General features: G+C 40.0%; 1 protein-coding gene across 2 annotated transcripts in view; it reads right to left on the bottom strand.

Annotated features, from left to right (window-relative positions):
- The window catches only part of mtor (mechanistic target of rapamycin kinase), a 114,486-nt gene that overhangs the window by 24,607 nt on the left and 63,129 nt on the right, over positions 1 to 26,750 (bottom strand). For both annotated transcript variants that reach the window (XM_044211706.1, XM_044211707.1), the window contains exons 31-36: positions 17,280 to 17,380; positions 16,519 to 16,634; positions 7,288 to 7,365; positions 6,591 to 6,698; positions 2,419 to 2,544; positions 1,516 to 1,647 (exon numbers count right to left, since the gene is read on the bottom strand). In XM_044211706.1, coding sequence (XP_044067641.1) covers positions 1,516 to 1,647; positions 2,419 to 2,544; positions 6,591 to 6,698; positions 7,288 to 7,365; positions 16,519 to 16,634; positions 17,280 to 17,380 — 661 coding nt within the window. The remainder of the gene's footprint in view (positions 1 to 1,515; positions 1,648 to 2,418; positions 2,545 to 6,590; positions 6,699 to 7,287; positions 7,366 to 16,518; positions 16,635 to 17,279; positions 17,381 to 26,750) is intronic.

Below are 26,750 nucleotides of genomic sequence, written 5' to 3' on the forward strand. Positions count from 1 at the left end.
TCTGTATCAGAAACTGTTCAGGATCTGGTTCATAAGTCTTGCCTTTACTTCTAATCCATTATGCCTGATAGATGACCCACTTGTATGGTTTTCACTCAGTAAGACCGCAGTCATGACAAGTGTGATGAGCGACATACTGACATTCCCTACAGTTTCAAAACACCGGATGCGTCCTTTCCAGCTCTGTGCACATTTGTGTGTATTCTTATATTCTGATTCGTCTGGTGAGCAGTCCAGCTTGCCCTAGCAACAGCAACGCTTACGCTCACACTTACCTAAGTCACCTAATGAGACACAAACACTATTCAACACCTGGCAATAAATGTAGGTGTGTTTAGGGGGGTATATACTGTATGTGAATGGGTGCATGTGTGTGTGTGGTAGACAAAAGGCACAGGGCAGAGCAGTTCAATCCCATGCTGCTCTGGTGACATGTATGTCGGGGTCACCACTGCTGGTAGTTGGAAGTTTGGCAGGTGCTCCTGTGTTGTGCTGGAGCACATCTTTTTGAACAAATACTAAAATGTATTAGTAATCTATTAAGTTATGCTTACTTCATCCGCTGTTGCCATGGATATGAAAAATTAATAACAACAACATCATTAATCTAAATGTAACAGTTTAGTTGGTTTTACGAATCAATCCAGACTTTTCTAAGGGATGATTCAAACCTCTCAGAAATTACAAGACTGAGCCATATTTGTAAGTCTGTTTGTCAAAATAATTCATGCAAATTCAACCAAACCCTGCAATATTTGTGAGTTGCCGCAATTCTTGAAATATTGTAACTCTGTCAGATCTGTAAAATCAGAGGAACACTTGCGAATCTCACTAGTCACAATTAAAAAATTTTCAATTAATTCCAATATAAAAAAATTTCAATTCAGAACTGCTGTAAGGAGAACCAATTTAATAAAATGAATTACCAATTTTCTTGTTTTATTATTTATGTTTGTTTTTAGAACCTTTTTATGGTTATGGTTATCTATAGAGAACCTACAGCACTAAGTACTTAGTTCCTGGAACTATTATTATATTATGGATACCAGTGAGTTCTTTAACAGTCACAATTTTTCTCAAGCTCATTCATTTTTAATAGTCACGAAAAAAGCCTTGAGATCCTGGTGGGACTGATTAATCAAGCTTGACTATACTGTCACTAGGCTGATTTTATGTAGCCATTCTTTTAAACAGGTTGTCCATTTCAATTCCTTTTTACAGTTGTAGTTTGTTGGTGTTTCTCAGGCTGTTTCCCTCACAACAGTTGTTTATGTCACTAATGTGCCAATAATTTAAGCTCTCACTATTTGCCTCATGTTGCACTAAAAACTCAACATAAAAGTATATAACCATCAGAACTCTTTGAAAGTTGACATGTTGCCTTTTGCTATTTATCCTAAAAAAGTACTCCCTGTACTTGTGTCAAGTATGATGACTAATATAAAAGCAAAAAACAAAAATTTACAAAATGTAAATTGTAAACCATTGACTCGACACAAGTTTGTTTGCTCCTACCTTGCGGGCACTCTTCCACATGTACTTCATATAAGCGTAGGTGACATGCGGGTGGGCTGTGGGCAGTGGGTGATCAAGCTGCTTGGAGGGGTCGACACCCAGAAGGAGCACCAGGGTCTTATGGGCCAATGCCTGGAGGGATGAAGAGGGCAACAGAGGCAAAAGGGGCAAATGAATCGCCAGAAGGTTTATAGTTTAATAAGAACCTAGAAGGTTTTTAGGGACCATACCGAAAAAAATACAAAGCTTGATTAAACTTCTACCTTGATACAACTTTAGGCATGAGTAATGATAAGAGTAAAAAAAACACAAATAGGTCAGAGCATGATTAAGTACTTAAAATTGTGTGTATAATTTTTTTTTATAAGAGACAAAAGACAAAGAGACAGAAAGTCTTAGTGGGGTCATTTTTTCCAGCCCCTTGTAATCACATTACCTGCCATGTTTGACGTTGGCCAATCACATCACATTTTTCAGTTACATCATATTTGGGGATTATGGCATTCAGCCTGTATGTGTGTGTAGTTAAATGTAACAAGTGTGTGTAAAATTGGCTGGTTGTCTGCCATCCCTTGCAATCAATTAGAACAACAGTGAGGTAAAGGATGGAAAATTGCATCACTTTAATTGTGCAGATATGCAGGTTCAGGTTTCTAAACAGTGTGATTGAGGGTGCTGTGATACTTTCATCAGCGCCAACTTAAAATGAAGTAGAATTTTGTGGCTGAAGTTCATGGTTGCACTTAACTCCGTCAGAGCTTGATTTCCCTTTTCCGTTTGACAAGACTGACTTAATTAACTCTGATTTATTCCTCCTGAATGTTATGGGATTATAATTAATTATGCATGATCAGGGGTCAGAGCATACTGAGGGGCTTTGTACAAATATGTCAATGTACTGACCAGGCGTCCGCTCTTGCCACAGAGGCTGGCATACTTCAGCCAAGTTCTCATGTCCTCATGGGGGCTGATAACAAGCGATCTGACCATCAGGATCCTTTGCCAGTCCTCTACGATACGCTGACATCCCTAGAGGAGAAAACACAAAAATAACAAGGGACGGACAGGTTAAATGCATTACTCTTTTGTTACTCCCTTCAAAGAGAGGAACCTACTAGTTAAATTCAAGAGAATGAACACACGTTGAGAGACGGGTATAGTTAAAACCCTAGGGGGCTACTATTACTACCAGTGGTCCCTGTCTTAAACATGCCCACATGTGAGTACAGGTTCCTGTGACAGAAAACACACACAAACACAGGTCTATATTCATATATTTGTAGGTACCATTAGCTGACTTCTTAACCCCAACCTTGACCTCATCATTGTGATATAGCACAGTGCTACAGAGGCAGGCAACACAGACAAGACACTGGAGTAATCCAGCTCTGATGAAAAAAAGTATGTGCTGTATAATCCTCTCTGTATGATTTGAATTTAAGACAAATCTAGACGGAGTAGACAAAAGAATATAAACATTTCATGAAAAAGGACTGTTAGAACTTGATTATAACTACAAACATTCTACAAAGAAGGGTCATATGAGGTTGCATGGCGACAAATGAGGTCTTGAAATCAGGACTTTGCTGAATATTTTTAAGGAACATAACACAACTAACAGAGTTTCAAAGATAATACAACTCCTCTGTATGAAGTGGTGATTTAGTTACTTCACAGTTTAAGTAATTTTCATTAAGTGTTGACCTTACAGTATCTGTACATTTTTTGCTGTATTCCTTAGATGACAAAAGTATGGTGGGACAAGCCTTTTAGTAAGCTGTTGAAAGCTCATTGGTGTTGAAAATCAGCCAGCTGGCTAACACTGGTACATTTACAGAAATGCTGATTAATGTGCTTGTCCTTATACAAAAATAATGTAATGACATGAAATTAAGCTGTTGAAAGCTGAGGCTAATTCAATACTACAATTTCTGAAGGGGGTTTAACAAAATGCGGGAAAGGGCTGAGTGCAGGTAGAATAAAATAAAAATTAAAAAAAACATGTTCCGTGATTAGAATGACTAAAGACAGTTAACTGCAAGAAATTACTGACATCATTCTCCAGTTCACCCAACTTAATTGGAAGGAACAATTGTGTATCATTGGGGCGTCATGGTGGACAGGTGGTCTAAGATGTATACCAAGTAACCACAACGTTCCTGGTCTGAATCCGGCTGTGGACCATTGTTGCATGTCATCCCCTTTTCTTTCTACCCACATTTCCTGTCTGCCTCTCGAATGTATACTATCGATTAGGGGCAGAAATCCCCACCGCCCCCCCAAAAACCCACTGTGTATCATTGGTATACCAAATACCTGTTGATTTAACTATAGGTTTTAATTAAAAGCAAGCTTGGATTCAACCTGTCTAAATTAGCCAAAAGGAATTTGACTGTTATATTGTCAAAAGGGATGGAGAATGGGGTATTCTATGGAATAGTGTGAGGTACATTGTTTTAAAATGTGTGTGTAGAGGATCACAGGGAACATTAGTAAAGGCAGAGGAGAAGTTGGACCTGATGTCCTCAACTTTATCTAAGAGGAATGTATCATGATATGCATTTGCAGAAGCTGAGACACCAGAAAGAGAAGGGAACAAAAGATCAAAAGTTTTGAACAGCAAAATTCAAACAGGTTATTTCAATGCTAGAAGTGCAAGAACTCACTGTGATAAATGTACCCACACGCATGCAAGCAAACAAGAAAGCAAGCAAGAAAAAAAGAAAGAAAGAGTAAAGGAGCAGGACAGGGACTCCCAGACAGATGTGTGAGGTCAGCCTCAATAAATCACTATAGAGAGAAGAAACCTATCAGGCATTGCAGCCCCAGCTCTGGTGCTGCCATTATGGGCCCTGTCTGTTTACTCAGGAAGACCCCTCTTGATCCTAAATACCTCCTCCAACCAACCTCCATCTGTTATGAATGGAAAAGTCAAGATGATCAAGAGTATCTTCGTTTTACTGCACAGGGATATGAGTGTGTGTCTGTAACGGTTTCCATTCAATGGTCAGGCAAATTTTATAGAAACTTTTGAAATGTCACAAGGATATTAGTTAGAGTTAGGTGCATTAGCTAGGTAATACCAATCCCCAGAAAAAAAAAACCCACATAGTTTGGATGAAAACAAGTTCTTGGTGCTTGTGACTAATGCTTTTTCAATGTAAAAAATTACTAATGCAAATGATGGACAGTCATTCATATTTCGAAGATGTTCAAATTGGCTGGCATAAATTCATATCCACATTCATACTCCACATATGTTGCTAGAAAATATTCCATTTCGTTTTCTGTTTTTTGATACTATAAAAATGAGTCAGGGCCAGTTCTAAAAAAATCATCTTACTCCTGTATTATTAGTTGTCATTTTTCATGCTGTCTTTGTTTTGGATTATTTCCAGCATTATCTTCTTCACTGTGACATTCTGATGCGGACAGACCTCTGGACATTATAGTGGCATTTGTACTCAGTGTGGTATTCAACAGCCTTTTAAAATATGCCCAATTTGATTTTGAAATAAGTATACTAGAGTCCTCTGGGCAGGCACATGCAGTCTTCAGACAAATACAATCTGCCTGGGCTGTGGTAAAGGTAAAGTATAATGCAGGTTTTTGTTATTTGGTGAGGAGGATCTTCCAAAATGTCAGTAATATCTGAGCAGGAGATGAGGCACAGGAATGCCAACAGGGAAAGGGAGAAAGCGGCATTATAGATGCTGTATTAAACTGAGCAGCTTGGATGCCATGGTATCAAGAGTCAGGAATGGTGCATCACAGATCAAAGGTTTATCAGTTTATCTGCCTGACTTAAATTCTTCCCTCAACATGCACATACAAGGCTCAGGTTTTTCAAACGATCACATTTTGATTCAGCTGTTAAAAGGCCAACATGGAAAAGATTAACTTGAACTGTATTATCTTGATCAGTTGGCATTTGTCTCAAATTCCAAAGGCTTGGCAGTGGCAAAATCTTTCCCAACCGCTTGTGGTTCTTCCACACATCTTCCTGTCTCATTTAACAGCATGTGGCAACACTGTAATTCACAATTAATATGATAATAGTAGTAATCATAATCAGTCTCAGGAAGCAGGAAGAGTTTGGATGAGGATACAGTTTAGGTTACACAAAATGAGTCATGCTTTTTTCCCTGAATATTCCTAAAAGGGTCATTTCATGCAGGCAAGCAAGGGCACTGTTTTATTTTCTTTTTAAATGTGTAGGTGTTTTGGGGGACGTCAGTTATATTTACTAAGTAGGATAAGCTCAAGCTCATGATTTACAAGTCCATTTACTGTATGTTCTACTCTCACCTATGGTCATGATCTTCAGTTAATGGCCAAAACAATCTGAACACAGGAACAAGTGGCTGAAGTGAGTTTCTTTAGCAGTATGGTTCAGATCTGATATCACTTTATCAACATGCAACTCAAGATTTACCACTGTGATCAAATAGGGAGTGAGAGGAAACACAAATTAAAGAACAAAAAACACAATGACAAGAAAGATGATTACAGAACTAGAACAACAAACCACAAAATCCAATTTGGTCACTTGTACACTGCAGAGTGGGCAGTGTGCTAAAACATTCGATTTATAAAACAAACTAGATTTTCTTGTTTTGACAATGTGCTGTAGCTCAAGTGACTCGTTCTTTTCTTTGTTGGAGTAGCTGCAAGTTTAAGGTTGTGACTGAAAGTCTGTAGACAAATAGACTAATTTGGACAGACTGTAGCTTGTTTTGGCTGCATGTGGAACATATCTTTGACTAATGAACTACTGACCTTCATCTGAAGTTTGTTCAAGCACTGTAATTAACACTTACCAGAGCCCAACATGATTATAGTTTTACATATCTACTTTAAATTTACTTTCAAACCTAGAAATAAACAAACAAATCTACAAGATGGTGAACCCTTACTCACTGAGGTATTAGTGGGTGTTTTTGCATGTATGTATGGTGCATGGCTTGTAATGTTTCCCATTAGTAACAGTAGCCTTTCCAACATCTGCTTTACATTTGTAGTTGCACATGTGAGTGAGCGTGAGTGTGTGTCCATATATCATACGCTGTAGTTACCTGAAGCCTCTCCCACCATGTTTCCCTAATGATGTCCCTCCTCTCTGGCACCAGCTTGTACTGGATCACCTCCTCTAGCTCTGACAGCATCTGGCAAGACACCATGGCCTGGGAAACAAACACACACACATTGATTCTTATCCACACATTGCTTATTATAGTTGCAAAATTTATATTGCCCAGATGGGGTAAAAGACCCATCTGGGCAATACAAAAGGATCACTAAATCTTGTAAATGAATCAGAAACTGCAATTGAATGCATTCAGCAACCCATTGGACCTTCTTGTGTGGCATCTGTCATAAAACGGTTGGTCATCTCTATGTGATGGCTTTCTTTACGCCTACCATTTGTAACATCTAGAATCTAGATGCTTGCTGAAGTGTCTGCTGTCAATCTTTATGGTGAACAGCTACAGTATGTACATCAATATCAACTAGGATCAAATGGCTTTCATGATAATGTTACCTAAATATTTGAAATGTTGGATAATTCCACATATATAGATAATAGGAGCACAGAACAGAGGAGGAACTATAAATATTTAAGCTTTTGACTTCTAAAGAAGCTAGATCAGATCACATTTCTATAAATAATCACTTTAATAACATTTTGTTGCTGTGTTATAATCCTCCTGCACACGAATGCAGGATGAAGCCAGGCGTTGAATATTTTGGCTGTCTCAGAGGAACACTTACCCCGTAGGCTCGACTGTAGCTCTCTCCAGCCATGGCGGTCAGCTCAGCATCCAGGAGGTCTCTTGCTTTGTCAATACACTACATAAAAAACAACACGTTTAGCGTGATCTTAAATTTTAATGAAATCTCTAGCTTCATAATCACACATAAACAATGACAATTTAACATTGATAGTTCATTCACTCACCCAAATACTGTACATTTGCACCAAACCATTTTTTTCGTTCTGAATTTATATATTTTTTATTTGACTGGTGCACTGATGGTGCAATTGTTAGTTAGCTTCTGAAGTCACTGTAAATCCTCGACATGAGAAATACTGGTTTAACGCATGACTTAGTTGCCTCTCCAAGATACGGCAACAAATAGCAATAATGGCATTTCCTCAATAAAGTAACGATAGCATGACCCCAGAATGTTCCATGACACAATGTCACATTTTCCTAAAAACTCCCTGCATCAGGACTAGCCAGGATTGGACTAAACCCAAGGAATAAAAACAATTTTTACAAATGAACAATGGCATGTTATTGCTTGCTGTGTGGCCAACAGCGACACATTAGTGCAACTAGGACTTGAACGCCAGCTTAATGAGGAGAGGTAAATGAACTGTTGAGAGCAAAAGTGTGAAAGTTATGTAACCATGGCTGTGGATGTCAAATGTATCTTGAAACTATAATTACTGCCCCACGCTTGGATGCCTCCACCAACCAGTCAAGTTGCAGTTTACATCCATGTCTGTCCAGACTCATAATGTATGTAGTGAATACTTGGAAGGAATTGAATAAAAAGGTATAAAGTGTATTTTTTTGGCTAAATGGAAGTTATCACTATATTGATGATACATATGTATGATTCCAATGAATATACATTGTTGAACTGATTAATGATTATCATACAGATGTTCCTTGCTTTGACGAACTTCCTGCCGCATTACCGCAGTAATGCAGAAATAGGTGGAAGCAGAGTGCTTGAATCCTGTTGACAGGACTTCAGGATAATACACCCTTCAACCACAATGTGGGTTATAACAGCAGAGTGGCGCAGTCCATATTTCCACTAGTAGACTCCACAGGAAGTGAAGCAACTTTAGAAGCAATGTTTTAAAGTCTAACTTCGTGGAAAAGATATGAAATATTTTTGCCTTGTTATGTTTGTAGTGGAAAGAAATCGTAAGACTTTTTTTCCTTTATTCATGCTGATATTCATCTACTGGTCTTCATTATAATAATAATAATAATAATAAATACAACTTTATTTATAGAGCACTTATCAAAACAGTACAAAGTGCTTCACAGAGAGAGAAATAAAATACCACAGTGAATGATAAAATACATAAAAAACAATTAAATAAACAGACAGCTCAGGTAAAATCAGCATATGCTTTCCAATAAAAATGCATTTTGAGAAGAGACTTAAAAGAAAACACTGACTCAGACAACCTTATTTCTTCGGGCAAGTTGTTCCAGAGCCTCAGAGCCCTGATGGCAAAAGCTCTGTCCCCCTTAGTTTTCATCCTGGACTCAGGAGCAGCCAGAAGGCCCCTGCCCGAAGATCTCAAGATATGTGAAGGTTCATAAGGGATTAAAAGGTCTAAAATATAATCTGGAGCCAGGCCATGAAGAGCCTTAAAAGTAATCAATAAGATCTTAAAATCAATCCTAAAACAAACAGGGAGCCTAAAGAGGCTAAAACAGGTGTGATGTGACCGTAACTTTTGGTCCTGGTTAAAAGCCTAGCAGCTGAGTTCTGTACAGCCTGCAGTCGTTTCAAAGTTTTTTGATTAAGACAAGTGAACAGACTGTTACAATAATCAAGGTGTGAGGAGATAAAAGCATGCACAACAGGTGAAAAAAACATGATTGGCCAAGCTTAGTGATATGTTGCTCAAAACATAAATTGCTATCAAACAGGGCACCAAGATTTCTTGCAACAGGCTTGATATGTTGTGACAGGTAGCCAGTAGATGGCAGTATTTGTTTAGTGATATGTTGGGGCCCAATAACAAGGATTACAGTTTTATTTGCCTTGAGCTGAAGAAAATTTATCGATATCCAATTTTCTATGTCAGACAGGCAGAACTAAGGTCAGTGGGCTTGACAGAGAGGTACAACTGTGTGTCATCTGCATAACAATGAAATGAAACACCATGTCTGCGGATGACATCAACCAAGAGGAGCATATATAAGGAGAACAGTATTGGTCCCAGAATTGAACTTTGAGGCACACCATAATTGATATGGGAAAAGGATGACATGAAATTATTAATGAATTTCCTATAGGACAAATATGATGATAACCAGTCTAGTGCAGTGCCAGATATGCCCACCCAGTGCCTCAGTCTATCTAAAAGAATGCTATGATCAATTGTGTCAAAGGCAGCACTGAAGTCCAGCACTACAAGAAATGAGCACATGCCCGCGTCGGCATTCATTAAAAAGGTCATTAGTGTCTTTGAGAAGGGCTGTCTCCACATTGTTTTGTATTATTGTTTTCCACAGCAGCAAGAATCTGCTTAGATACAAGTCTTTCGAGAACCTTCGAAATAAAAGGCAGTTTAGAGATTGGACGATAGTTATCCAGGAGGGTAGGATCAAGCCCAGGTTTTTTTTAGGACTGGCTCAACACAAGCAGTTTTAAAGTAATCCAGGATGCCGCCAGTAGACAGCAAGCTGTTAAAAATAATTAGCAAATGGGGTCGCAATACAATCCATAACTTCCAATAAAAAGTTGGGATTTTGTCCAGAGGGCAGGAGGATAGTCTCATAAAAGACATGATGTCTGTTAGTTCAGGCAGAGTAACGGCAGAAAAATTACTCAAAGAGTAATCAATCAATCAATAATCGGGTGATCAACATCTAAAAAGGCAGGTTTGGGGGTAATACTAGATCTTATTATTGTCACCTTTCCAGCAAAGTGCAAAAGAAATCAGCCTCTGCTGATTTTTCACAATCAGCAGAGGCACAAGGAGAAGCTGGGTTAACTAACTGATCCACAGTCTTAAATAGGAATCTGGGGTTGTGCTGATGGGCAGAAATAAGTGCAGAGAAATGGCATGTTCTTGCATCCTTCACCATCCTATTATAAAGGAGTAATAACTCTTTCATAGCCACAAAGTGGACCTGGAGACCTGATTTCTTCCATCTGCTCTTCTGCATTGCCTTTTAAAGCTTCGAATACTGTCATTTAACCATGGCTGTTTTCTAGTCTTTGAGTTTGGTCTCTTTTTCAGAGGAGCCATGAGATCTAAGGTTGAAGAACATAGTTAAAAGAATCAACCAAATCGTTGGTGTTGGAGGAATCAGGAAACACAATTGAATTAAATAGTGTACAGAGGGGTTCTCTGCTGTCTCTGGACGAGTGAGACCTCCAGAGCTTCTCCTGATCATGGCCTCTTTCAGTAACTTGCGGCGAGAGGAGGAGGAGGGGAGGGGGAGGTGGGCGCTTTGCACCATGTCTGTCCTTGCAGGCTACAGTCCAGTGCTCCAGTTGACATGGAGTTGAACTCACCAGAGCCTTCTCACCAACCCGCCGACAAGTGACCGTGCATCCACTAGGGCTCGGCAAGGAGTAGAAATGGCCATTGCTTTTGGCTTTTAGCTGAAGCGGCTTCGTGCTCCAGGGCGCCAGTGATGATAGAGTCGAGCCACGGAAAAGTGGGATCATTGTCCAGTACTGGAGCAGTCAGGGGCATGAGATGGGATGGTTGCATTTCGGTTGCCGCAGCCAGAGGAGCTGAGGACGGCAAGTTGTTTTGCCTGGGCCGCAGCGAAAGTGGAGAACTCCAGGATGAGCTTGTCTTTTTCTCTGAGCTTGGCTTCCAGACAAGCAATACTTTCCTTCAGCTTTGAGACGGTAAGGTGACAAGATCCACACTCAGCCATCATGCTTGCAGTTAGTCCGCTCAAAGCTTAAAATCCACAATAAAGTCCATAAAAGTGCTAAAAGCTTAAAATCCTTAATAAAAGCGACCGGCTAGCCTAGCCGCCGAGCTAAAAACAAACCTAGCTGAACTAGCAGCAGTGGCAGCAGTCCAGTAAACCACGTCGAGTTGACAGCCAGCTTAAAATCACTTAAGATCCATACGTCCGATGCTAAACATTTTTACCATGTTAAAACATATAGGTAAAACAATAGCCAGGAAAACAGTGTAGTGTAGAAACTTGACTCATTAAGTTTGTTCCTGACATTTATTCAGCTGCTTCTCCGCTGTGGAATCGAATGAACAGTAAGAAGAGACAATGTGTATGTGTGTGTACCTGTGTGCATTTATGTTTATTTATGTGCAGAACTACCTGTGTGAACAAGGACTGCTCAATTTATCACACTAAAAAGCAAGCATTTTTTAAACAGTATCTTTGCGTTTGCATATCAAAATACACTAAGGTATTAAGGCGAAAAAATTCCAGGGAGAGTGTATTTTCATTGCAAGGGGCCTTATGATTTAGCGACAATAATCTGTATTTTGACTTTACAGGCCTAGCAGCCTTCTTTTTTTAAAGAAAAGTTTAAGCATTTTTTCATTTATTACAGAGTGACTGTGGTCAGTGGGGGGGGGAGCTGCTGCGGACACTGATTAGAATAGTAGCTGCACTTGTACCTGATTAGGACTAGGGAGGACAGACTATGAAGTGTTGAAAGGGAGAGTTGAGTGCGGACGCGCTGTTCTGGGGAGCTGCGCTTGGTGCTGCGGACAGTGGTGATGCGCGGATCGGCTCTAATGTGGTCCGAATCCGCATATATAGATAAATCATCCACCCGCCACCACCCGAATTAATTATTTTTGCCGATTTAGAGACCCGTAGTTATAAACTTGACAGAACAGAGGAAACTCTCCAGAGGAAACAGAAACTTTTAAGTTCTGAAATACATTTTTTAGACAGCTGTGATGAAGGAGCTCAGGGTTTATCAGGAGGACAGCTGCTTTAATCCAAACAATTTCACTGTATGAACCTGGACTGTGTGTGTGACCTTTTGGTTGTATAGAAGAACACAGAACATTAAATGTATTAAATAATCAATGAAGAGACGCTGCTGTGCCTCATGCGTAAATGCACACAGCGTCTCTCTTAATTGGAGGAGAGGCTTCACCCTATTTCACCCACCTGCAACCCATCTGCTTACTAATCAGAATGTGCTTTTTTATAACCCGGCCCACCAGATTCACAGATTATCCGCTCATCACTAGTGGACAGCCAAGCTTAGGGCTGCAGGTGGTTAAGACAGGTAGCTGGACTGAGGTTCCTGAGTTAGGCAAGGTTAGATTAGTTACTCAGGGTATTATTACTTCTGACTTTTTGTTTGCCATGTCTGCATTAACTTTGTGTATTCATCAACATCATCAACATGTGCATAAGCGAATCATATTGGCTGTGTTATGTATGATTTGACCAAATGTATTGAATTATAAGCCTGATAAATGTCTTGAATGTTTCTATTGTCTGCCTTGATTTGTTGTGTACTATATACTATATAATGTTTATCAAATATGACAAAGTTAAGAAAATGTATGTATGAAAAGAGAACCTAATAATTAATAATGATCATTAGTTTATAGTAATGAGTGTCACTCTGGGCTTTTTTCTGTAATTTATCTTGTCGAGTTTTTGAGAGAAGTCTTGGTATAAGTTTTTAGCTTCCTACTTGAATCACTTAATTTTGTCTTCCTCATCACTTTTAGCAGACAACGACCAGACAGAATAGCGACCCCACATGTGTCTACAATGAAACGAAAATTTACTGTAGGTTGCAAAATGCAAAATTTGACTTGACAGTGTGAATTTCATATATTTACAGTAATAATGACCTAAGTTGAAATAATCTAAGTAATGACACTTCAAATCAAAGTTTGACAGGAATTGTTTTATCAGTACATACTTTATTTATTCAACTCTTATTCACTCTCTGGCAGAGTGAATTTGACACCCCACATTCATTTTTCCGTATTTAATAACTTACTTTTAGTATGACTTAAAATCCTATGCTTAAAAACACATTTGCCTTTTTCCCCAGTCGCCTGCTTGCCCAGCATGGTGACTACCCCAAAATACAGAGAGAGAGAGAGACTGCATCTGGTCTGCTAACATGTGTGACCTGGTGGTTGTTGGTGCTACTGCAGCTACTCCTGGATAAATCATTTCACCCCCCTTAACTGCCACCGCAGCATTACTGCGGTAATCATGTAAAATTAAATGAGAAACATCTGTAGATGTATTGGCTAAACAGGTACACATGTACTTGATTACTATGTAAAGATGGTTTCTTATAGAGAATAGCTACACAAAATGTGGTGCTTTTGTTTTCTCCTGGCATTTTTAGTTGCAAAGCCTTTCTATGAGCTGTAGATGAAACTCACTCACTGGATCACAATTAGCTAGGTGCGCCCAATACACTGTTTGCAGTCACGTGATTCTGATGACGCTCAAAATTCAGAATGAGGCAGGAAGTGAAAGGCAGAATGGACGAGATGGAGGAAAGCCTGTACTGTGCTCATTATTGTTTACTCATTGGGTCATCCCAGTCAACATGTGTGAAATCTGGAATCTCCTAATTTATTCTTAAATTATGGTTATGTCACCTACTCAGTGTCCGACCAACTGTGAAATATGGTCACAATCGCAACTTCTGTTCCTGAGTTATGGTGAATAATGGCCAAAAAAGTGTTTTTCCAAGACATTATGTCACAGTGAAGGTGACCTTTGACCTTTTGGGTAAAAAAAATGTCATCACTTCATCGTTGTGAAATGTCGTAATTACGCAGCAATTCTTGAGCTATGGCCAAAAACATGTTTTGTGAGGTCACAATGACCTTGACCTTTGACAACCAAATTCTAATCATCCAAGTGGACGTTTGTGACAAATTTAAAAAGAAATGTCTTCAAGCCATTACTGAGATTTCGCATTCACAAGAATGGGACGAACTAGAGGTCACAGTGACCTTGATCTTTGACCACCTAATTCTAATAGTTCATCCTTGAGTCCAAGTGGACATTGAGCCAAATTTGAAGAAATTCCCTCAAGGCATTCCTGAAATATCGCGTTCACGAGAAAGGGATGAACAGACAACCCGAAAACATAATGCCTTCTGCCACGGCTATCGCTGGCGCAGAGGCATAAAAACAGCCTTTTGTGCGTACTCAGAGAAAGGGAGAGGAAGTGGAGGGCGATAAAGAAGAATTCAAAATAGTGGCTGTTAGTCATGGTTCCTGCCATGACCATGATGCAAATTCCGAATGCTTTTCATGATGTTTCACCAACTGTCAGAGCACATTCATGCCCTAAAAATGTTTTTCCTACCCTCATGTTTTTTGGGTATATTACTGACTCATTTGTAAAATTCCAGTTCCCTGACCTTTCACAACAGGACTGCGCTTCTCCAAATTCAGGGATACTGCAGACATTGCATCACCATTGAGAACCCTGAGGGGTGGAAAACCAGTAACTGAAAAGAAAGACCTGATCCAGAGCAGCAAAAGGGACAAACAAGAACAAAAGTATTGTGGCTGAAAGCGTGCTGATTTCTTGTGCTTCTACAGCCAATATTTTTGGGAACTGTTATTAGAGGGAAGGTAAAATGAGGGAGGATGACTGAGGACACACAGCTGTTTCAGACTGACTCCCACCAATTATTTTTTTGCAAGGCGGGAAAGGAGGACTGGCGTGTATAAACACCTCTTCAGGCATGCACAACAAGAGGAAGGGTTATGGGAGGGTGGTTGGGATGAGCTGACAATAAGGCTGCTTCTTTACAGCCTCCACTCAGTTATGGTCCTGTTTACTCCAGAATTACAGCACTGGGGCCTCAATGGAAATGTGCAGTCGAGACGACTCCTGATAAATGCAGTGTCTGGCTTTTGGCCGCACAAACAAAACGTGACCCAATCTTCCATTCTCTTACATAAAGGTTGCACTTATGTACTTAAATAGGTTTAAGTCCAGTGTTATAACTTTATCATTACAGCGTGGTATAAAGGTCTATGTGAATGGTTGAGCCAAATCAACCGCTAGAGGAAACTCGAAACAAAGCGCGAACATGACTGTGAAGTCAAAAGAAGGGCTTTGGTTTGTAAAAAACCTCAGACAATTTACAAATCAAACACACACTGGAGGACTGGATATATCATGAATCTTGGCACAGCAGACTGCTTTACTGAGGGAAGCACGACTGTCGTGTCTACACATCATCGTAGGAACAGACTAAACGCTGAGATTTATAAAGCAAAGTAATCTGAAACCTCTCACGACTCACGCCGAGACTCCTGGAGCACATGTCTCGTTGCTGGAGGTATAGAGGGAGGAAAGGAACAGCCCTACGGAATCAAAAGGACTTAAGTGCAAGGATTACCAACCATATCCGGAAGACTAGGCTGAGCTCATGTTGACATTTAAGCTTTCACCCTAGCTCCATCTGCTTTTCATTCCTCTTCATTCATTGTGAGTGGTCTGATTCTCACCAAGAGTCAAAAGTCTGCTTTCCCTATTCAGCTGATGTAGAATCCTATAGGCCACACCTGGATTTAATCTCCAAATTACAGGACGGAGGGTAGCTGTGGGGGGATGAGGGTGCACCGGGCGAGAGCAGGTCTACCGGGCTTTGTGGTGAAAAAGGGAGTTGGAGGATGAGTCCAGAGAAATTGGAGGAGCAGGTGTTTACTGGTGTCACTGCTGGAGCTTGTGTTCATTAGACGTGCTGGCATCCAGCTTGAACAAATCCATCTCCAGGGACTATGAGCTCATCTAATATCCCAACCTTCATCAAATGAGGAAAACACCACCCTGACCTCCACCAGACCTTGTTGACAGGCAGACATGACGGGTAACGGGCTCTTTTTGTGTTTGAGGCTGAATGCCATGATGATTTACAATTTCAAGAGTTACATAACATTTCCACACCAAGGAGGTACCACATTTTAAAAGAAAAAAAAAGAACTAACAAACCTTGTGCATTTTATTCCTTTTAATGAAAAGCCTGAGCTGAATGGGGAATTCAATCCTGTCTGGAATAGCCGTAAAGCCATTTTTATGTGTCTTTATAGTGTTGGTTTCCAATGATTTTAACTTTTCATACATTGCTATAAAGACTAATGAAAATTCCAGAAACCACAAGACTAGTCGAATTCCCATGTGGCATGTCGTTATGAGATGTTTTCTAAAAATTTAGACTTTTAATGTACATTAAATAGGAGGAAATCTTATCCATTGGGTGTATTTGTGAGTGGTAATGTAACCCACCTGCTGGGCCAATGAGAAGAGGTCCTGATGCAGTGCTAGCACTGCTCTATAAAAAGCGCCATCATGTGTGTCTCTTGGGATCATACATGTATATTCCTCCATGCTGTCCCAGTGCCCTGGAGAAACAACAATCAAGTTAAGAAAAAAAAACAAAGACAGGCTTAAACAGGAATCTTTTAATAATGACTGAAGCGTATAATTAGTGGATGCCGTTAGATGTAACTTAGCTAGACTGAAGCAGATTGAGCAGCCAGTCACTGCTGTTTTGAGCCAGACTCCACCTCAGCTTGCTATAATATAGATGACTGCAACCTCAACATTTTGCTTCCCAACGGCAACAATAAAAGATGGTCTGAGTCTTCAAATAGACAGGCCTGCTGGTTGGATATCATCTCATAGTTTGAATTTGAAAAGTCAAAGCCACAGACCACAAACCTCAGAGGTCGCTTCTGCAGTGCGGTCCCTGCTTTTCTCCACCATTGCACACTACGATAAGTCAATTTATGACTGGATACCATTCCCATCTGGTTATGTGGGGGGACTTGGCAAGAGCTGTTACTCTTTTTATTGCTATTCAGTTTGATTGCATTGTTGCAAGACAGACAGAGGATGGCTTAAATGACAGAGGATGGCCTAAATGTTCCATGCAAAAATCTTCTCTTAAAACTGCTAAGACTGCTACAATAGTTTATTGTTAACCTTTTCTTCCAAATATTTTTAATTGTTAATTCATATCTTATATGAGGTATTTGAGTGGTTACCTAGACCCCAGGCGGCGGCAGCAGCCATACGAGCCATTTTGGCCTGGGTTTCCTCGCTTACCAGCGTCCACTCCTCACAGCACTGCTGGTGTAACTGGCCCCTGGAAAACATTAACCACATGCTTCAGATGGTGGAAAAAGTAAATCTGCAATAATTTGTTTAGTCCCATGTTCACATTGATGACATCAGTTAGAATAATGATAAGAAATTGATCTCATCTATCATCAGGTTCCCTAGTTGATCAGGTAATCAGGTGCAGAATATTATTAAATACACTGCAGTATGACTACATGGACTGCTAACAAGACATTTGATCAAGGAGTGCAAAAAAGGACTCAACAACCTAGAATTATGCTCCGTCATTATGCAATGGCATCTAAAATAATTTGCATATCACATGGCGTCTGAGAGCTGTGTGAAAAATTGCTGGTATTATACAGCTAAATATATAACATACATACAGTAACTTGTAGAATATGCTTCAGTAGAACATGGTGAAGTTGAAATGTAGATATAGGTATATAAAGGAGTGAAGCACTCATTCTTGACTGCCTGACATGAATTTGATAACCATAGCTTTAACTGCAGCTTTTACAACTTGTCTAAAGCAATGCTATACTGTACTGGTCTCCTGGTATCCTCAACAGCTATTCTAAAGTCTTAATGATAATACATACGTGTCAAGACACTAAATTTACTTTTCCTGCGCAACAACAATTGAAGAAATCATTTACCAGAATAGCAAAGCATTTCTGGCCAAGGATGAGAAGGAGATAAGACTTGGTTTTGATTAGATCTGCCATTATTTATTTCTTCATTTGTTCTTAAAAGATGAACATCTTAAATTAGTGTACTGTCCCACAACTGTCTGATAAAATCAAGTATCCCAGCAAACAGATGAATGTTCCAGTTGGAGTCAGGTGCATCTAACCAAGACTAATTCCTCATTAAAAACAATCAGTGCGGCATTGTCCAGGGGGAGATCAAACCCACCGCATGTGTTTTACAGGCAAGATGCTGGAGTGTGCTTAGATCAGGGAGAAAGAGGGATGGACAGACAGAGAAAAAGAGGAAGGCAGGTTTGGATGGGAGTCAGTGAAGCAAAGCCGTTCTCCAGCTGCCTGGCTATTGTACAACGCAAAAGCAACAAGTACAAAAAGCTTCGGTACACTGGGCATATGTGTGTCTACAGCAGACAAACAGAGTCCAGCGGAAGCAAGAGCTTAAGTTATAATTTGACTCAGTAGACCATCATTCACATCTTTGGAATTTCTATTTATCTAAAGTTGCTAAAATAACTATTAAAAAGAGACATTAATTTAGAGTTTTTAAAGGCCCTACACTACACACCATTGGTCCACCCACACAGGTGTTTTCACTTGTGCCCGATTAGACTTCTTCTCAGGACTGTGTGAGCGTGCGCCAACTGTGCTTGATTGAGATCTCCCTCACTCTCATTAGTTTTCTTGTACCTGTTTGGACGGGACAAATAGACCGTCTTCACGGCAGACATTTTAACTTGCCATAGCAGGAAGAGCACAGATGATACAAATTTCGTTAACAATTGCTCAGTTCCATTAAGTGTTCAGTTAAGCCATGCCAGTGAGCCAGCATGCATAATACCAGGACCCTGGAATTCGCTCACCTAAATGGAATGCAGTCATGATTACTAACTGTTAGCAATTACACCTGTGCTTTTCCTGCTATGACATGCCAAAATGTCTCATGTGAAAAAGACCTATTACACCTTTACTACTTTTATTGGCATATGAATTTTTGGACATCACATCAGCATATCTTCTCCCAACTTCAACCTGAAACGAAGCCTAATCAGCCAGAATAAGTGGAAACACCTGTGTGGGTGTGCAGGGCATTTAAAGTAACATACTAGCATCATACCATAACAGAATACACAGCTCTATTGAGCCATGTATTCCTATGGCCCTGGTCCTATTCCTAAGTAGTAACGACTTCATAAGCTTCTTTGATGATGAAATTCTAATTATTACAGGGCTCAACACTAACTTTTAAAAGTGGTTGCCAGGCTGACAATCAGGCATCAGCTTTTGGTTGCCAAAACTGAAAATATGGTTGCCTTATATTTTGAGTAATTAAAATACTATGCAGTTACACGTCATCTTAATAATGTAAATGTGACATAAAAGAATGTTTAAAAGCTTTATTACAGGAACTGAACACTTTTTTTGTAGTTTGCGCTTTATCTGAAACTTTTCGTGTTATCAGTTAACGTGTCCACTCAATTCCTGTTATATAAAATAGCAGCATTCGTTTCACCCAGTCAAACAACTTAATTTGCTTTGTCCCTAAAACAGATGCCCGTGCGGACGCGAATAAACGCATGCGCAGCGTTGTCTAGTTCCGGTTCCGACTGTAACAGCAATATTTAAATATCACTAATTCAACAAATAGATTCATTTTGGGGTGCACAGTTTGCTGTCCCTATTTTTTTTTTTTTTATATGTTTTTGCTGTACTGACAGCTATGCCATTGTCTCAGTATGTACAAAAGTTCTCTGCTCAGTCAAGACTTTCTTGGTTTTCACAATTACTCTGCAGAATTGCAGTTCCAAGAATTCAGACAGAGTGAAACCTCTCTTCAGAGTTCCAGCTTTGTAAATTGCCCCAGAAAGTCCAGCATTACTTCCTGTACTCTGGTCCAGACGAGGCGGCTGATGGACGGCCCGGACGATGAACAAATGGATTGGATTGGATTAGTGGGTAAATGGCGTAGTGGGTGAAGAGAAGACGAATCCGGAGTGTAAGGACGGGCAGCCTAACAAACGGCGGACTATTTTGCCGTCTTCCAGGTGTTGGCAAGCTAGCCATGGACACTATAAGACGAATCTGACCACTTCCCTTGCTTTCTATTAACAGGCTATGTACCACAGTCCTATAGCTGTAATTAAACCTCTTCTAAAAAAGTCCACTCTTGATCCTGGGGTTTTGGCCAACTACAGACCTATATCAAACCTTCCCTTTCTCTGTAAGATCTTCGAGAAAGCAGTCAACGATAAGTTGTGTGACTTTCTACAAAACAATAGTTTATTCAAGGATTTTCAGTCAAGATTGAGAGTGCAGCACAGAGACAGCAATGGCGAAAATTACAAATGACCTAATTGCATCAGACAAAGGACTTGTCTCTGTACTTGTCTTATTAGATCTTAGTGCTGCATTCAACACCACTGACCATCACATCCTATTACAGAGACTGGAACATTCAATTGGCATTAAAGGAACCGCACTAAGCTGGTTTAAATCCTATCTATCAGATCGATCTCAGTTTGTACATGTTAACGGTGAGTCCATCATGCACGCCACTGACAAAAACTAGGAAGAGAGATCATATCTCTCCAATATTAGCTTCTCTGCACTGGCTCCCCGTAAAATCTAGAATATAATTTAAAATCCTTCTCTTCTCTTAATGGTCTGGCACCATCATATCTTAAAGATCTCATAATACCATATTATCCAACTAGAACAAGTCCTATTCATGAGATCAATCTCATTTTGTACATGTTAATAATGAATCCTCCATACACAACAAAGTTAGTCACGGAGTTCCGCAAGGTTCTGTGCTTGGACCAATTCTATTCACCTTATATATGCTTCCTTTCCTAATATTATTAGGAAACGTTCCATAAATTGTCATTGTTATGCAGATGATACCCAATTATATCTATTGATCAAGCCAGATGAAACTAATCAGTTAGCTAAACTGCCTTAAAGACATAAAAACCTGGATGACCTGCAATTTTCTGATATTAAACTCAGACAAAACTGAAGTTATTGTACTTGGCCCCAAACACCTCCGAGACACATTATCTAAAGAAATAGTTACTCTAGATGGCATTGCCCTGGCCTCCAGCAACATCCTAAGGAACCCCGGAGATATCTTTGATAAGGACATGTCCTTTAACTCCCACATAAAACAAACTTCAAGGACTGCCTTTTTTCACCTACCTACCTCATTGCAAAAATCAGGCACATCCTATCTCAAAAAGATGCAGAAAAACTAGTCCATGCATTTGTTACTTCTAGGCTGGATTATTGCAATTCCTTTTTAATCAGGCTACCCCATTAAGTCTTTTAAGACTCCCCAGTTGATCCAAAATGCTGCTTCTCCCATATTAGCTTCTCCACACTGGCTCCCTGTAAAATCCAGAATAGAATTTAAAATCCTTCTCCTCACCTACAAAGCCCTTAATGGTCAGGCACCATCATATCTTAAAGAGCTCAAAGTACCCTATTACCCTACTAGAACACTAGTACACTGTGCTCCCAAAAGGCAGGGTTACAGGGTTCCTAAAGTCTCCAAAAGTAGAATGGGAGCCAGATCCCAGTTTGGGTTCGGAAGGCAGACACCATCTCCACATTTAAGAGTAGGCTTAAGACTTTCCTCTTTGATAAAGCTTATAGTTAGGGCTGGCTCAGGTGAGCCCTGAACCATCCCTTAGTTATGATTCTATAGGTCGGAGCTCCTCCTTTGGTTTTATTACTTTTCATACTTATTGGCTGTTCAGATCAGCTGTTTAGAATTATAAACAAAACGGACTGCAAAATCTGTAAATGAAAGCTATGCAGGAAGGTCAAAAAGTGGCTTTATGTGACACACAGGCCTCCCTGAACACAACATGCCAAAATAGCTGCATGCTTGAGTTTGAGTTCCAAATAGCAGCATTTGTCAGGTATAAAACAGCTCTTGTAATCAGCAGCTTGATGTGTGAGTTTTAACAGAGACAAGAGGCCAAATCACCTGGACCAAAAACAAACTCAAGCTGAAAAAGATTATTAGTGGTCACAATTTAAAACTAACCCAACATGTACTGTATACATTATGCTGGACTAATAAATAATATAGGGGATATATTACTAACTCAAATTGGCACAAACAATCCCTTCAAATAAAAAACTTCAAAACTTAAGATGGACATTTTAGACTAAATGTGTAAAAGCTCAATACTCTACTAAGGTTTGAAAACAAAAACATTAACTGCACTTTTAACAATCTCTCTCACCAGTTTTGGATTAGCACCGAGAAGACTGGTACAATATCCCTTTACCTTGACAGAGAATAATGTGTTCTCTTAAGTCTGATCTCTTCTTACTAATGACCCGGTTACAGCTGAATCATTTTCTTGTAAAATTATTGAATCATTTTCTTGTGAAATGAATCGTAGTGTATACAACAATGGCACAAGGACAGCAGGTTACATAAGCAAATTAACATCTGCTTAGCATCATGAGCTCTATGACGATCCAAATATTTGGCTCCTTTGGCCATCTTGTGACTTTCTTTTTCCCTAAAAATGCTCTTTGAAGATGGGCAGTTGTTATGGAGTTGAGCCTCAGCTGTGGTGGCCTCTTATTAGCATAAGATGCCTGTTCATGCAAATAAAAGCAAATAAAAAGTGGTAGATGGAAGAGTTCACAGAATGTATAGATGCTGTCTTTATCCATTAGAGCCAAGGTTAAAACACGAAGAAACCAATATGTTCCCTATTTTATCACTTCAGTGAATCACATTTATACCTAAAAGCCCAGGGCAAAATGTGTTAGAAAAAAACAAACTTATAGTAAATTAAATACAGTCAGAAAACATTACAAATACTGTACACTGTAATTTATCATTTTACAACACAAGGTTGAGTAATGAAATTAAAGTTTGTAGTCCCTTCATGCCACACACATAGAACATAATTAAATTCATATTAAAATAGGGTAACATAAAATAAATTAAATAAAACAATATATACAGTACACTTATTTATATATTGGGCTGGGTAACTGTCAAAAATTTCGATATCGATACTAGTACCTTGACTTCGATACCGGTTCCTGAACGATACTTTTTTCAAAACCAATTTTATAATATCCACTTTAACAAAAAGAAAATCCAATACACATTATGGTACAATTACTCATTTCAATAGAGGAAGCTGTTCAAAGACCTGGAAGCAGCTGGTTTTACTCTGTGCACTTTACTCAACCTGGATAACTGAACTAAAATGAAGAAAATGATGGAATATCTGACAGTATTGGAATATATAAAATATAAATAAATGTTGAAAGGAACATTAATAACAAATAGTATGGCAGCAATACGCGTTGTAGCATCCAGTCTGCCTAATCCAAAGAAGCGGAAGAAGGGAATGACTGTGTGGGTGATGTTTTTGGTACTGGGACATAGTGGGAGAGTGAGATCTCTTACATTCTCTGTGCTAAAGAACAGCTAGTCCAGGTCTGACAACCATCTGCCGGTCTGTATGATTAAGCAACACAATGGTTTGCCGTCATAAACTCTCTCCGCTTCGGCTCCAGGTTATCCATCCCTGGGGTGGAGAGGAGAGGATCCGCCAGGGCTTTCAAGCCGGTCGACGATGTGGTGAACAGACTCACCGACGAGCAGATATAAGTTAGCTGCACTGGCTAACTAGCAAGAAGTGTGCAGAAAGTTCACTTAGTTACCTGTGCTGATAAGCAGCTGGCAGAAAACAAAACAAAACAGTGAGCCCCATCTCTGGGCATAGCGTAGTGTAGTCTACGACGTGTAACGTTAGACAGCCAATCACCAGCATTAGATCTTGGTACAAGCATATTGCATACTTTCTGGCGTACTGACACTGATGAGATTTACTCCTTTGGTATCAAAATTTGGTACTGACTGACAAGGCATTTGTTGATACTTTTTTAATTTGCATATGGTCGAATGTAAACAGCAGATAGAGATAGTGATGATAATATGGATTACTTCTTCACATAAAAAGTTAGACATTTGTGAGACAGTATCCATCCACTTTGCCTGTGTTTGAGCACCAAGCATCATTGACATAAACACAGAGTCCTCCTCCTTTCATCTTGCCGGAGTCCTTCAGCTAAGAACACAGTCCGCCCGTCAAGTAAATGGTAAATGGACTGTATTTGTATAGCGCCTTTCTAGTCACTCAAAGCGCTTCACACTACATAACACATTCACCTCATTTACACACATTCATACACTGATGGCAGACGCCAACTTCTCATCACTTCAAAGAAACTAATCATTCACACACACTCACACACTGAAGGCACAGCCCTCGGGAGCAATTTGAGGTGTCTTGCCCAAGAACACTTCGACATGCGGGCTTGGGGAAGCCGGGATTGAACCACCGATCCAATCGATTTTAACAATTTTGGCTTAGCCCTTTAAATCAAATCTAGTCAGACATCATTCAATGATGTTTTAGCAATAAAGCCGAAAGAAAAAAAAAACTGATTAAAACAAAATTGTAGCGACGTTTGAAGGAGCTACTGGGCGCTGCACCTACATGCACAGCCGTTGCCATAGAGACAAACAAAAGCTGTAAGTGTCTATATATGAAAATAGGGGACCCCTCCTGGAGCCAAACCTGGTAGGGAAGCTTGCCGACAAGCATCTGGTGGCCGGGCCTTGACCCATTGGGCCCGGTTGGGGACAGCCCGAAACAACTACATGGCCCTGTGGGCCCACCACCAGCAGCGATAGGCATTGGGGTCAGGTGCATTGCCAGCCGGGCGGCAGGGAAAGGCGGGGACCTAGGTGTTCTGACTCCTGGCATCGCAGACTGGTTCTAGAGACATGGAACGTCACCCCTCTGGCAGGGTAGGAACCAGAGCTGGTGCGGGACTCTCCCTTTCTGGAGTTGTCCAGGGTGAGAGGCGTCGGGTGGAGATACTCACGAGCCCCCAGCTGAGCGCTGCTGTGTTCTCCCCGGAGAACAAGAGGGTCATCTCTATGCAACTACGAGTTGCTGAGAGTAAAGCTCTGACTGTTGTCTGTGCCTATGCAACTCAGAGTTCAGACCAGGAAGCAGATTTGCAGTCCTACACGCTTCTCTGCGCTTCCAGAGCAGTTACCCACCCAAAACTCCTTAGTGACGGTGTCTGCCCCCCGACCACTTAAATGAATAAAATCTAAAGTTAACAAAAGAGGAGTTATAAATAAAAACCTAAACAAAAATGCTGAAATAGCACAACAAAATAGGAGATTTAAATGTGGACTCTTAAACATCACATCTCTGTAATCTAAAGCTGTACTAGTGAACGATTTAATATCAGAGTATCAGACTGACTTATTTTGTCTTACTGAAACCTGGCTGGGTCATGAAGAATATGTTAGCCTAAATGAATCCACTCCACCCAGTCATATTAATACTCATATTCCTCGAGGCACCGGCCGAGGAGGGGGAGTTGCAGCCATCTTCAACTCAAGCCTATTAATCAACCCTAAACCTAAACTAAATTATAACTCATTCGAAAGCCTTGTTCTTAGTCTTTCACACCCAACCTGGAAAACACGATAGCCAATTCTATTTGTTATAGTGTACCACGCTCCTGGTCCTTATTCTGAGTTTATATCTGAATTCTCAGTTTTTATCAAGTTTAGTCCTTAAAACAGATAAAGTGGTTATTGTAGGTGATTTCAATATTCATTATTCGTTGAAAATAATAGCTTTAGTACTGTGTTTATCTCCTTATTAGATTCAATTGGCTTTTGTCAGTGTACATGAAGCCACTCACTGTTTTAACCACACCCTCAACCTTGTTCTGGCATATGGCATTGAAATTGAACATTTAATAGTCTTTCCACAGAATCCTTCTTTATCGGACCATTACTCAATAACTTTTGAACTGCTATTACTGGACTACACGGCATTAGGCAAAAAATCTTACTCTAGATGTCTTTCTGATATTGCTGTCGCTAGATTCAAGGAAGCGATCCCATCTGCATTTAATTCAATGTTATGTCACAATATAACAGGACTCCTATGCAAATTGCAGCCCCTCCCAAATTGACCATCTAGTTGATAGTGGTGCAGGCTCACTGCGAACAACACTCGATTCTATTGCTCCTCTAAAAAAGAAGATAATAAAACAAAGAAGGTTAGCTCCATGGTATAACCCCCAAACTTGCAAATTAAAGCAAATATCACGAAAACTTGAAAGGAAATGGCGTTCCAACAACCTGGAATAATCCCGTTTAGTCTGGCAAGATAGTCTTAAAACATATAGGAAGGCCCTTCGTAATGCCACAGCAGCTTACTACTCATCATTAATAGACGAAAATAAAAACAACCACAGGTTTCTTTTCAGCACTGTAGCCAGGCTGAATTACAGCTCTATTGAACCATGTATTCCTATAGCTCTCAGTAGCAACGACTTCGTGAGCTTCTTTAATGATACAATTTTAACTATTAGAGAAAAAAATCATCAAGTCCTGCCTTTAACCGGTGCCGACTTGTCTTCAAACACAGGAACCTTGGAAACAGCTGTAGAGCCTGATGTGTGTTTTGGCTGCTTTGCTCCTGTCAACCTTCTTCAGCTGACTTTGACGATTAATTCATCTAAGCCATCAACCTGTCTCTTAGACCCCATTCCAACTAGGTTGCTTAAAGACGTTTTACCCTTAATTAGCACTTCTTTACTGGATATGAT

Source organism: Siniperca chuatsi, linkage group LG10, assembly GCF_020085105.1.
Source record: "Siniperca chuatsi isolate FFG_IHB_CAS linkage group LG10, ASM2008510v1, whole genome shotgun sequence".
NCBI classification, from domain to species: domain Eukaryota; kingdom Metazoa; phylum Chordata; class Actinopteri; order Centrarchiformes; family Sinipercidae; genus Siniperca; species Siniperca chuatsi.